The sequence below is a fragment of the Centrocercus urophasianus genome, unplaced genomic scaffold (genome assembly GCF_019232065.1).
Source record: "Centrocercus urophasianus isolate 14NV4802_14NV808 unplaced genomic scaffold, USGS_Curo_1.0 seq_11, whole genome shotgun sequence".
NCBI classification, from domain to species: domain Eukaryota; kingdom Metazoa; phylum Chordata; class Aves; order Galliformes; family Phasianidae; genus Centrocercus; species Centrocercus urophasianus.
This window is the reverse complement of record NW_024884253.1, coordinates 80,364,774-80,377,563: the sequence shown is the minus strand read 5'-3', so window position 1 is coordinate 80,377,563 and position 12,790 is coordinate 80,364,774. Positions and strand designations below refer to the sequence as shown.

The following is a 12,790-nucleotide window of genomic DNA, read 5'->3' as shown; positions in this document are numbered from 1 at the left end:
GATGAAGAACATTACTTATGGAAAAGCCTTTGGCAGCAGCAGTGCCTATATGGGGCATAGTCGTTGCACAACAGATGAAAATTAACCAGGCATTGATGGATATCATTAAAAGGATTTTAGCCAAGCACACATTCACACTAGCTTGTAAGTCACTTTCGTTGTTTCTACCTATCAGAGCTTGGCTAGCATTAGCATTTGTAGAGGGAAGTAAGTTGTTTTATTAGTCGGACAGTAGAGAAACAGGAAAAAGTGGGTCTGGTTTCCCAACACAGCTGTTGTCTTCCTGCAAATATATGTACATATATATGCAGAGATAATAGCAGTATAAATCAGAGATGATAGCACTGTGTCTTCTCACTGGGGCACTGTGAAGAAGTGGTCTGAGAACCTTCATCCTCAGAGAATCTGTCCCCCATGTGCACATGAAAGTAGACCGAATCTTGCTGCACGGGAGTCTGGTATAAAATCTTCATCACTTTCTGTACAGATCATCCCTTGCAGATCATTCACATAGCTTCCAAAATAAAAATAGCATTTAACCTTGTGCAGCAATTGAAGTCATCGCTTTATGATGCTGCCATTTTAGTGGGCATTTGATAAAGCAGCTGAGGGGAACAGAACATCTCTCATTAAGAACAAAGATAAAAAGAAGGAAGGCACTCACTAGAATCAGTCTGCACGTGCTCACACTAAAAATGTGAGCTTCCTCTACTGCTGCTTTTCTGAAACTGGGTACCTAAGACTGTATGTGCAAAATGTAATGCAGTGTCGTGTAGAAATACCCAAGCTAGCTGCTAAGGAGCTAGAATGGCTTATTCTAGCAGAGACAGACTTACACTAAAACAGTAATCAGGTGGGAGAATCCTCAGCTACCTCATTTAATGTTAGTAAGGTTTCTTGTCTTGTCACAACTTTTGCTAAGCCTGGGCAGCCAGACTGTGCTGATTCTGGCACAGGACGTGACATCTGTATGGGAACTGTTGAGTCACGGCCCGAACAACTGCTGGATCGCCTAAGGCAAGGACTGAGCTATGGCAGCACAGGTGAAGGCAATTCAGCTGTGTGACTGGAAGGGGTGAAGCCTGGTTGCACCTTTCCTAGATCCCATTTGAGGGCTGACTGCCACCTAGGGAAGGGTCTCTTTCTGGAGATCCTTCCTCTGTGGAGTCTTTCCTGCAAACCTAGATCTTCAGATGCAGGTGGGCGTTCCTTCCCTGTTTGTTTCTTTTCCCATTTTTACCACGATACTCCTTCCAGCTATAGCACCAACTGTAACATCTAATAGCTAAATCCTACCAGATGAGAGTTTGCAACGCTGACTAAAGTTTAAGCTTGCTTTATTCAGCTATTTACAGAGTACCGTACCCATGTGAGATGTGAATGCTGTCTCAATTCATAGTCTTCTTAATGCCAAGAAAAATAACTTTCATTTTCATAAAATAGTCCTCACTCTGCCACCTCCTCCTTTGGTTCCCTTAACACAGCTATATCTTGACATCCCCCTAACATAATCAATCAATATCAGCCTTAAGAATCTGTACACAGAAGGTAGTGAAGGAATTGAGAAAATGCGTATCAATTTTCAGGGCTCTCTGTGCATGTTAATTGAAAATCAGAAGCAGTGCAGAATATGTTTGGTTTATACTATGGGTTATGAGTAGTCACACATAACATAAAAGAGTAAAAGTAACAGCAGGACTCCAAACAATGCTGTCATCTGAAATGTGGCTTGGTGAGGGGATCTCCCAATGTTACGTCTGTGACAGAGGGTCTCAGCTGCTCATCAGTGCTCTGCCAGGCTCTCATGGGAATAGCCAGAGGTTATTTAACTATTTAATGAATCACCGAATGTGGCCTACAGTACACATGTGAAAAGGAAATACAGAGTGGAAAAAATACATGTTGGCTATAAAAAAGCTCATTCTGAAAGCAGTCATGAGAGGAAGTGGCAGGAGACAAAGGAAACCTGATTCATTTTGGAAATTTAGAATCAGCCTCGAGGAAGGGCTCGAAAAGGTTTTGACAGAGCTAGTGCTGAGAGGAATGGGAAGTGGAGGAAATAATTTGTAGGACACTGAAGAGAACGGGTGAAACATAAAAAGATCAAGACATGTTATACTGTCCACCTTCCGTTTCTCTGGTTCTTGATCAGGTTGAGAGTGTTGTGTGACTGATGACTATACTGTTACTTTCCTTTTCTTTTTTCCTACAGGCAAATCCCAGCAATGTCTACCTTGATCTGGGAAGTGAAATGCATCCCAAAACGACCAGGGTTACGAAAGCTGATTGCAAGCCTGAATTGTGATGCTTTGAGGCACGTGTATGGTGAGCTGAATATCCAGATTCGGAAACCATGAGGCAAGATGCCATCTTCTTCCTTTCATTTTGTTCTCATGTTTCAAAATACCACATTAGAGGAGGAAAAAGAGACAGTGGTAGAAGTCTGCTTTTTTGTTATTTTTATCGTCCTTGGTTTCACTAGATTCAGTAAGGAAAAGTAAATGGCAACACAGGGGATAGCATAAAAAGAAATCTGTATGGTGAATGATTCAAAATTAGATACACGTAATCAAAGGCAATTCTAGGCCATATTATTGCTGTAGTTCACTTGTATTTATGGTCTTTTGCAGTAGTGCTGCAAGGGAATCTGAAAGGCTCCATTCACCAAAGTAGTCTGAACTTTAGTTTTAATTAAGGTCTGATATTTCACTGAAAAGAAAAAAGGAAGAACCCAATGTTATAAATTCTTAGAGTGAATTACACAACCTTATGGTAGATCGTTCAGGCTGCAATAAAAACAGGTATTTCTAGCTAACAGGACTGCTTTATCTTACAGTGTTATAATTTTAGTTAATGGAGAGCACGTTTTGCTGGAAGCACTTATTAAGGTGCGGTATCTCCCAAATATTCCCAGCTCTCACTTCTCGCTTGCCACTTCACTGTGCTTTTTCTCCTGGTTTTTTTTTTTTTCATGTGTCTCTGCACCCATTCATAGTCACTCTTTTGCTTCATACTATTCCTTTTGTTTGATTGATTGAAAATTCATAGCTTTTCATGCTGCTTCTTGGAGTTTATCACACTAGTCTTGCATTTTCTGGTCACATCTCTTGCATATGGTATGTTCTCCATTCTTTTCTCCTCTTCTTCTCTCCCCATTTCTCGTGTGTGTATGTTCTGGGGAGCTCACTGCCCAAAGCATTCCAGGCTCTGCCACCTGGCACATGGGGCAAACGAAAGTGGAGTGAGGAGTAGCCAGCCCACAAACCTAACAAACATCCCATGTGAACTGTGCCCAAGAGTCCCCAAGAAATCATGGCCTGGGAAGGCTGAGGGACAGAAGCTCAGCTTACAGGAATGAGCATGCATCCTGATGTTCAGAAACTCTGCAAGCTGGTCAGTTTACTGCCTTGCTTGCAGCAAGTTCCTCTGTGGGTGCACTGACGCCTCCTAAGGCCTTGATCTTCCCCTGAAGTCTTTCTAGCCTGAAGAGTGCTCTGAGTCTGTGGTTCACACTCCACTTTGTAGAATCATTCTGAGCTGTGGACTCCCACATGGTAGGGAAGCAAGCTGTGTGTGTGTGGTAACTTCTCATCCCTCCTGAACTCTTTCTCAGGACCTTTTTCCTTGTGAGGCAAAAATGCACGTGCTGCAGTCCCATACCCAGCTGTGGCCACTCTCTGCTAGCCACAGTGGATAAGAGCATATCCCATATGCAAGGCACAGGTGAGATAAGTGTTTCCCAAGAGGTTTAACCTCGTGCTCATAAAACACTGTGGCTTTACTGTGCCAGGTCATTTTGTGGTCTCATTAGTGAGAGAGCAGGGGAGACAATTTACCTTCTGCTCCCCTTCTTGCTGCATATGGCTTCCTGCAAAACTGGTGACCAGTTGTTAAAAATAAGTAAGCCCAGGAGGGGGGAAATGCAGGTTGCCCTTTTGCTGAAGTATGTGGAGCAAAGCAGAGATTCACACCACCTCACCTGTTCAGTGAATAACCATGGATTCAGGAACACCAAACCCTTTGGAGCTTTTGCTTCAGACATGGTGACACTCTCATTTTGTACAGCTTATGGGGACTGCACTGTGTACTCTGCAATGTCAAAATCTCCTGGAGAAATCCTCTGGGGCACAAGGGACACAACAGTATGTTGTAAATGCACAGTGACCATCCCTGTTAAGTGATTCAGCAGTTTTAATGGAGTGTACATCATCTAATACAATTATCCACTTTTTGCTCTTGTCTATAAACCTGCTTTCCATGCTAATCTTTTATTACTACAATGTAATAGGAATTTACAATAAAGTATATCTGATTGCGCTCACATTGTGTGTCCTATATTTTGATCAATTGCTTCTTCTATGTTGCAGCACTACAGACACCACTTGCTGCATCTTAAGTAAAGCTGAAAAATTTGCCTCTTGGCCATACTGATAAAGGTGCCTTCTGGTACTGAGGAAGAAGTCTTGCCTTTATTTCAGAGGAAAAAAAAAAGGGGATGGGGTTGTGGGGGAAGCACATTTACTTACAAAGGAAAACAAAAGCAAACAGCCAAACAGCCTGTCTACCTAATGTGTTGGAGAACATAGCTGTGCTAGCAAAGACAATCACTGGTTTCTGCTGGAAATTGCTTTCATATGTCAGAGCCCATTAAGAGACCTATGTTCTCCTAATGAAATCTTATCTGCATCCCACTCCTGTAGTGTCTTTCTCTCAGGTAAATATTCTAAGGCATTTTACTATCACCCATTAAACTGAGTTGTAATCACTAAGTAGGAAATAATTTACTAGATACTTTGCAGAGGGATATATGGGAGCAAAGAGAAGTTCAGTGATGGTTGTGAAGGCAGCCAGGGTTATCAGCAGCTCTTGGCAGTGCTGTACAGAGCTGCTTACAGAAACTTAAGGACAGAATAGGAATGGTCTCTAGGATTTCAAGTGCTCATCCTGCTGTGTATGGATTGTTGAACAAGAAAACCTGGACTGGAGATGCAGGGAGTGCTCTGATAATACCATATATTTGCATAGAAAATTATAATCAGGCCTTTTGCTTCTCACCCTGTGATGTATCCAAGGCCATTGGAGCATGTGTACTAATAACATCCTACATATTGTTCTTCATTGGCTCACAGAACCACAGTGGATCTGAATTTGTTGTATGGGATGCATTTTATTCACATTAGCTACTAGTTTGTTCTCCTTCGTCATCTGTGCACAGGTACTCATGTTGTACTTCTGTGATGGCCAGTAGTTAACCACTGGGAGATTATTTGCTGCCTGGGGCCTCCAACATCATCCTGTTGGCTTCTATTATCATCCTATGTAGTGAGCGTTACATTTTAAGCTCAGAAGTAGTTTATTCTCCACAGAATGGCTACCTATTTTTCCTGTCTAATAGTTACTGAATGTACATGTAAAAATAAGCATTTCATCATATAATAGTAGAAAGCAAAGCAGAAGCTAAAACAGAATCAGTAATAATCATCAGGTCACTAGATAATTGCTCTTACAGCTAAACAAATCACAGACAAATCCTGACAAGTCCCAATGCCCATGTTGTTAGCTTATCAGCAAGCTGTGACCTTTCACAAGCAATGACAGCATCTTATTTGTGGAAAAGAATCAGAAAATGTGACTAAGCGTTGGCTTATGACTAGTTCTGCCAGTGATAATTAGTTTGAACTGAAAATAATTAATAAAGTACTCTGCTGAATGGGTGACAGCTTCCTTCCACCCTTTTCTCTTTCCCGGGCCTTATATACAGACCTTTTATGCCTACCTTTGAATTTATTGTGGAGAAGACTGTTGGTGTTGGCTGCTGAGTGGTTGTGTGATGGAGGAAGATGACTAGGTTAAAATTGGATGGGAAATGTACTTGAACTTGTTCAAGGCAAAATTAATAGCCCTATTCTGAAAGAGGAAAGTCAAAGCATGCCATGAGTATTGTTTTCATTTGTTTTGGAGCTGGCCTGATAGCTGGTACCAAGCAGGGACACAGAATGTTTATTAGAGAAATATACATTGGAGTAGCACCTTTAGTGCAAGACAGTGCCAGAAAGAAGCTAGTGGGTTTTGGTGTATAGATGAGACAGTTTGACTCTTGCTTAATGGCATGATTGAAAAGATTTGAGATGAATATTGAAGAAAGTAAACAAGACCTGCATGCTAAAAAGGGAAAATATGGCCAAAAGTTATTCAGAATTGAGATTCCTGGGGGATCATGGCGGGCAATGAGGGAGAAAGCTGTAAGAGAAAGGCCCCGAGGCTGTTTCCCTAAGGACATAGAAGTGACAGGAGAGTGTGGCAGTGGTGGCATAAGGCAAGCCTCCTGGTGGCCACTGGAGCAAGGACTACCAGCATGGGATTTTGTCCCCTCCTCAGATAAATCTCCATGCCCATGGCCAGGCTCAGGAGCAAGCTTGACTGCAAGGCTGGCAAATCACATGGGTACGGGAAACCCAGAATGTGGCTTGGAGTCTCAAGTTTTGGCTAACACACAGCTCTTGTTAAGGCCTGAGGTATGCGGGGAGCAGTGCCACTAGGTCAAAGCAAGAGCAACGCATGGGCAGTGCGTGATGGAAAGGAAGATCTAAAGGTCACTATGAAGCCACCAGCACCTGCAGTTTGCTGTCTCCTGCTGCCATAGTCCTGTATTAATTTTTGTCCTGTATTAATTTTTGGGCAGTACTTCAGAATCCATTATGGAAATGATGCAGACCGAACTTTCATGCTGGAAGGTATAAATACACCAGGTTTCCCAAAAAGCTTTTGAAGCAGATTCAGCAGCAGGTGGACTGCTGAGGGTTTGTCCTTCTGCTGGGATACAGGGGATGCTTGCACTGTTGTCCTGTAAATTTGAGAGATCCAAATGGACTGTGACACACCTGAATGTGGGAAGTAAGAAACTTCTGGTGTAGGAAAAACTGCAGCAGCAGTGACTGGCAATGCAGATACAGGTGCTCTGCTTATGCTCAGGTAGCATCCTGATAGGGCACAAATGCATTTTTATCTCTGCATGTTTTGTACCTTTAGTACCACCAGCAGATGTGATGAAAGATCTCACGTTTGCTTTGAACCTAGTTCTCTTACCTCTTTTGACACTGCATAGCTCTGGTAATGAAAGAGTCAGGGAAAACCCAATTCTCCAGCATGCTGTCTGTAACTTTATAGACCTGTCTATGACTTCTCCCAGCTGACAAATCTTTTTCAGACTTAGGAGGTCTGCCTTGGTCACTTTCCTCATGGAAGCTATTCATACCTGTGTTTGTTCTTGTATCTCTCCTCTGTACCTCTTCCAGTATCATGTCATTTTAAGTACCATTAAAAAAACAGAACAGCTGTTTTAAACATCTGTATTTTGAAAGGAAGTGCTAATGAGTGAATAGCTTACCTGTACAGGGAGACTGTTGGTCTACTGGGACCCAGGTTCATTAGGAAGACAGCCAGGAGATCAGCATCTGTGACAACCACATGGCCAAGGTCTACATATGTGATTCAGTCTGATGGTGTTGAAGCCTTTAATATTTTCCTGTGTAGATGCACTGGTACAGAAGTACCACCACTGCTCACTCCATAGGAGGCCCAGTAAACTGTACTCCGTAAGCAACAGTCAAAATGCACCTTCAGATGTCATAGTGTTAAAGAAAAGTTTCCATTCTCCCACAAGTCCAGTTTCTAATCAACAGGACATGCTGGTGCTGTCCTGTGGTGTAACACATTTTAGTACAGCTTGATCATTGAGGGCATCTTTACAGTAATCTGGCTGTATGTGTGCATGTGACTGTACAGGATGCAGCTGTTGGGAACTTGCCTCCTGTTAACCAAATACAGTGTGCACCAGTGCTGATGTGAACTGGCTCCAAATCCCACTGGCAGCTGTAGAAGTTCAGCCTGCTGTTTGCTTAAAGTACCACTAAGTTTGTTGGGTTTGTTGTCCTTCATGTAGCAATCAACTTGAGCTAATTTAGGTAGTTATGAAGATGGAGTTTCAAAGCCCCTGCTGCCTAAACAGTTTAGTTTATAGGAAACATTTTCATATAGTAAGATAAGCTTTGCAGAGAGCCATTATAAACCCCAGAGTGACATGCTGGTGAATTATCTTCTGTCTTTCAGCTGGTTAAGTAAGGTAGTCCCAGTTTTTTACATTACAAAACAATGTATTCCAACCAGCCAGCTCCAGAAGAGCTTTTAAGTAATAAACCTTATTCCCAAAGCTATGTTGGTCTCATCAACATTACTAGTGCCCAATGAAAAAAAAATGCCCTTGTGTTCAGAGATGCTTAGCACTGGGGAAGTGCCATCATCAAACTGCAAATTAACTTGTATCCAACTGTGGTTACAACTGAAAGCGTGAAGTTAGGCAAATGAGAAAAGCCATCATTTAAGGGAAAAAAAAAAAAAAAAAAAGAAAGAAAAAAGCACATTTCACACTGTGAAGGGTCAGGACTGTAAGAAAGTAAATTTGAAGTGTCATATCACTGTCTTTCTAGTGAAGTTGTAGCATCAGAATGCTATTGTAAGACATCCCTTTTCTGAGAGGGACAGAGCATGTAGTTTGTTCTGCCTTTTGTTAGTCTGACCTCTATAAATCCAGTGAGCCAATGGACCAGGTACAGACATGGCACTCATCTCTGCAGCACTTTGACACCTTATACACACAAGATACCAGCTTCTTCTCTCTGCATCTTGTCTCCCACAGCTCTCTCCATCCCTGTTTTATATCTTCAACATGGCCCTGGCTACTTCGCTACTAATAGGTAAGCAGAGGCCTGTTTGGGATCTCCCATAACAGACTGTATAATTTCTGCTTCTGATCTGGTATTATTATGGTGTCAGAGAAACTGATGAGAACTCAACGGGTACCTGTTGACCAGAGTGCTACTGCACGGTTCACTTAGTGGGTTGGTTTGTCAAATAGGATGCTGTTTGATCAGATCTTGAATCAGATCTTGTGCAATTACAAAAGACAGCTGTGTATAGGATTTGCAGAAAGAATGAGTTAAGATCTCATGGAAAAATCTGAGTATGAAGAGGAGAAGTGTTCCATTTCACTGATCTGCCTTGGTCACAGTGCTCACATGTTGATCTCCTGCTGTCCCAAATAGCCTGATATTATTAACATTCGACAGAAACACAATTACCAGTGCTTTTTCCAAGCTGAACTGCAAGCTTTGGGAAAGATATTCTCCCTGCTCCTAACAACCCAGAGCAGTGGTAATCTCCCATCTGGACAGCTGGCAGGTCTTGCACTGATGGAGGAGGTCTGGGTACGGGCTGGTCCCGTCGTGTCCACATCACCCAGCAGCCTTCTGGATTCTCTGCTGCCTTGGAGGTAGGACACACAGGCCAGGCATCGGAACTGAAGGGCTTTGAAAAAAGTATTTAGAAGGGGGTTTCAATCAATGCAGATCGTTCAGGCTGTAGGTCTTCTCATTTACACCAAATTCATGCCCAGAAAAGAGATGCTGAAAAACAAGCCAGAAATTAAAGCAGAGAGAATTATCCCTTACTTCACAGTCAGACCTTATTCACATCATCGCTTCTGCAGTACATAAACTTGTGAACAACTTTTTCCAAAGATGTTTCAACAAATATATATTAAAAATAAGGTTTGTCAGTTACATATGTTAACTGTTTTACATGCAGCCCAAGACAACTCTTCTTCACTCAGTGCAACCCTGACAAGCCCGTAGGTTGGACTACCACAGGCTAAAATGATGGCTCTGATGGGCCACGTGTTGTCTGTTCAGACATAAGCTAAATGTGCAATCTTTCCAATATTGTAGCAGCTGAATTCCCCCTGGTTTTGCCTGTTTTGTGCATGGCTGCAGTTTTGAGTTGGCAGGTCCAAGCATGTAAAGAGCAGCTGAGGAGTTTTCCTGTCCTAGGTACTCACCTATGTTTTCTGGGTCTACGTAGGACAAATCAGCAGATCTTAAAGTCAAGTGCTCAGAAGCAGGAGTGCACGGCTGATCTTAAGCCACCCAGTTTGCAGTGCTGTTGTGACATCTGTATATACCAATCCACACACCTTTTCTTTTTCTTTTCTTTTTTTTTTTTCATTTATTTTTCCCCACAGAAGTAGTCTTTCCATTGTCCAGAATGACTGGAGCAGGAAGGAGTATGGGAAAGTGAGTGCAGCTCTTGCCTGCTGCCTTCCCATCCCATCTCCTGCAGGAGTGGGAGAAAATGTAGTAGGCAGGGGACAAGATTAGCAGAACAAGATGAAGGCAATGACTGTTTAGGCTGCGTGCTCCTTCTGGCACCATGCTCCTCTAGCAGTGGGCTGGTGACTCCAGCTGGGATGACTGATGAGGTGTTTGTGGCTCTGGATGACAGATTGCAGGCACGGGGTTCCTGTTTGCAGAGGCAGCGTACTCATCACTGTGGGAGAATTTAATGAGGGTCACATGCTGCATCCATGAAGCGCAACAGGAAATCTAACTCCTCAAGAATACACCGTTAATGGAGCATCCTGGTTTTGGAGGTAACTTCTGACTTCTCACCACTCTGTGGGATGCAGAACATACAGGGAAGGTGTGGTCATGAATACCTGTGAAGTGTTTGGACTCTTTGGAAAGCAGTGCAACAGAAAGCCAGTGAACAAAGGGTGACTGCCCTCTGAGCAGTGTTTGAAGAGCCAGCAGGTGGAGGAGCACAGAAAGTTGGAGCTTGTGGTGCTCCCGAGCTCCCTCCCCAGTTCTTGGCCTTGCTGAATTTAGGGCAGAAATTTCAAAGATTTTGCAATGCCCACAAACAGCAGAAGGAGGGATTGTCACAGAGATGAGAGAGGCAGAATTCCTGGTTGAGGCATGGGGTGTCTGTGAGCACTTTTCTGGAAGTGAGATCCTCCTTTTAGCCTTGAACATCTGTGGCAGCATGCATGCAGAGTAGGTTGTCAGCATGAGTAGCTGTGGGGTATCCCGTTCTGCTTGGATGGGGTAATAGTGGCTGAAATAGAGGGCTATTGCAATAACTAACTTCGCAAGCACTTCACCATCAAGTTCTTATTTTTTATTTTATTGATTTACTCATAGATTTTTATGTATCCAGATGGTTGTGACACAGGTGACATTTTTGTGACGTTTTTCTCTTTTAGTAGGATCAGGGTTTTAAGACCAATCCCAGCCTGGTGAGCTACAGAAAGTCATCAGTGGCAGGGCAGCTAACTCATGCAGTCTGGATGTGCATATGTAATGGAGACCAGAGGCAGTCAGTCCCTCAACCCCACAGCAAACTGGCTGGATTGGGGCTGGGGTGCTACAAAAAGCCAGACTGAAGCCTGGGTTTGAAAGTTGCTAAGGCTGGGATGCAACTGAACTAAGTTTGGCAAATCCATGTGCCAGCTGAGATCAGAAAATCTGTTTCTCTCACTTGGCCATGAAAACCCACCATGGAAATCAGGGAAGAGAGAGAGATTGGGCTTTGGTCTTCCCTGTCCATCTCCTGAAAATAAAAATTAAGAAACATCTGAGAATACCAAATGATTAAAACATGTTATTGACTGTCTTCTTTCTCTTTTATTTCTTCAGCTTTATGAATTTTGAGATACATTGTCAATGTATGTCTAGGTTACTAGGGAATGAGTAGTTCTCATTCCCTTTTGTGATAGAAAATTGCAAAAAATAGAAAACAAAAATTGCAAATCCAAAATGCTGATTGTTGGGCATCCTCATTCTCTGTTTTCTGGTGTTTCTCTGGTGTTGCAGCTGTCATTCTTGCTGGTGTGGATCAGTGTTTTTCAGCGGGGACAAAGTGAGCCACAGCCTCCAGGAAGTGTCCTTTGCAGCGTGGTACAAGGCTGTTTATGAAAGGCACTGAGTAAAATGTGCTCAGCTCCAGTTGGCTTCAATGAAAGTACTTGGCCCTTCTCAGGACAAGATACATTTATAAGAGCGTATATAAGAGCATTTATAATGTGCCAGATTCTAAAAGAAATGCTGTTAACTAAGTTTTGTTGCATCATAAGGATGTGTGAATGTAACACCAAAAGCAGCTGTGGCATTAGAGTTGGAGCAGCTTACAGCAGGTCTTGGTCTGGCTCTATGCTCTTTATTGACTAAGAAGTACCATCTGATTACAGCAGACATCCGCTTTCAATTAGACAAAATTAGATGCTTATTTCCGAAATGAGTCTTTGATAAAATTGGTTTAATGCTAGTGCAAACACTGAGCTCAGCATGCTGAGCTGTCATATTTGTCTCAGAAATTTGAGTATCTCAAATTATCTTGGCTTGTCACAATAGGAGTGAAACATCTTCATACTCCAGCCAAGTTTTCTTCCTCTATCAGAGATCAAAATTTTTACTTCTGTGTCAGCCATGGAAACACCTTTTCTCCCTTGACACATTTGTACATCCCCTAAATTGTCATGCTGCACTGAAGGCTGCTCTGGAGTGGCTCAGAGTGATCTGTAGCAACGTGCTGGCACAACTTTTTCAGCACTCTGCAAGATCATCCAGTAAGGTTTGATGCCTTTCATTCAAAATTAGCCACAGCTATACCTTCATTAAATCTTATTTCCTTCTATTGCAACAGCCTTGATGATTTTCTACAGCCTTTGTCAGTCACTTTAGTTAACGTTGATTGTTAAGAATTACCAATAGTTTTTCCTTTAAACTGATGCACTGATTTTGAAATATTAACGCATACAGGGATTGCTGACATAAAAATGGTCAAAGGTACCTCTGGAGAACATCTGGTCCAAACCCTTCTGTTCAAGTGGGGTCGCCTAGGACATGTCTATGCCCTGTGTTTCTTCATCTTTCATGAACAAGTGAAGGGTTATTCAACT

At 42.6% G+C, this 12,790-nt stretch overlaps 1 protein-coding gene across 8 annotated transcripts in view; it reads left to right on the top strand.

Annotated features, from left to right (window-relative positions):
• The window catches only part of F13A1 (coagulation factor XIII A chain), a 191,927-nt gene extending 187,614 nt beyond the window's left edge, over window positions 1-4,313 (top strand). For all 8 annotated transcript variants that reach the window (XM_042808748.1, XM_042808749.1, XM_042808747.1 and 5 more), the window contains one exon: window positions 2,213-4,313. In XM_042808748.1, coding sequence (XP_042664682.1) covers window positions 2,213-2,357 — 145 coding nt within the window. In that variant the 3' untranslated portion in view covers window positions 2,358-4,313. The remainder of the gene's footprint in view (window positions 1-2,212) is intronic.
• The last annotated feature ends 8,477 nt before the right edge of the window (window positions 4,314-12,790 follow it).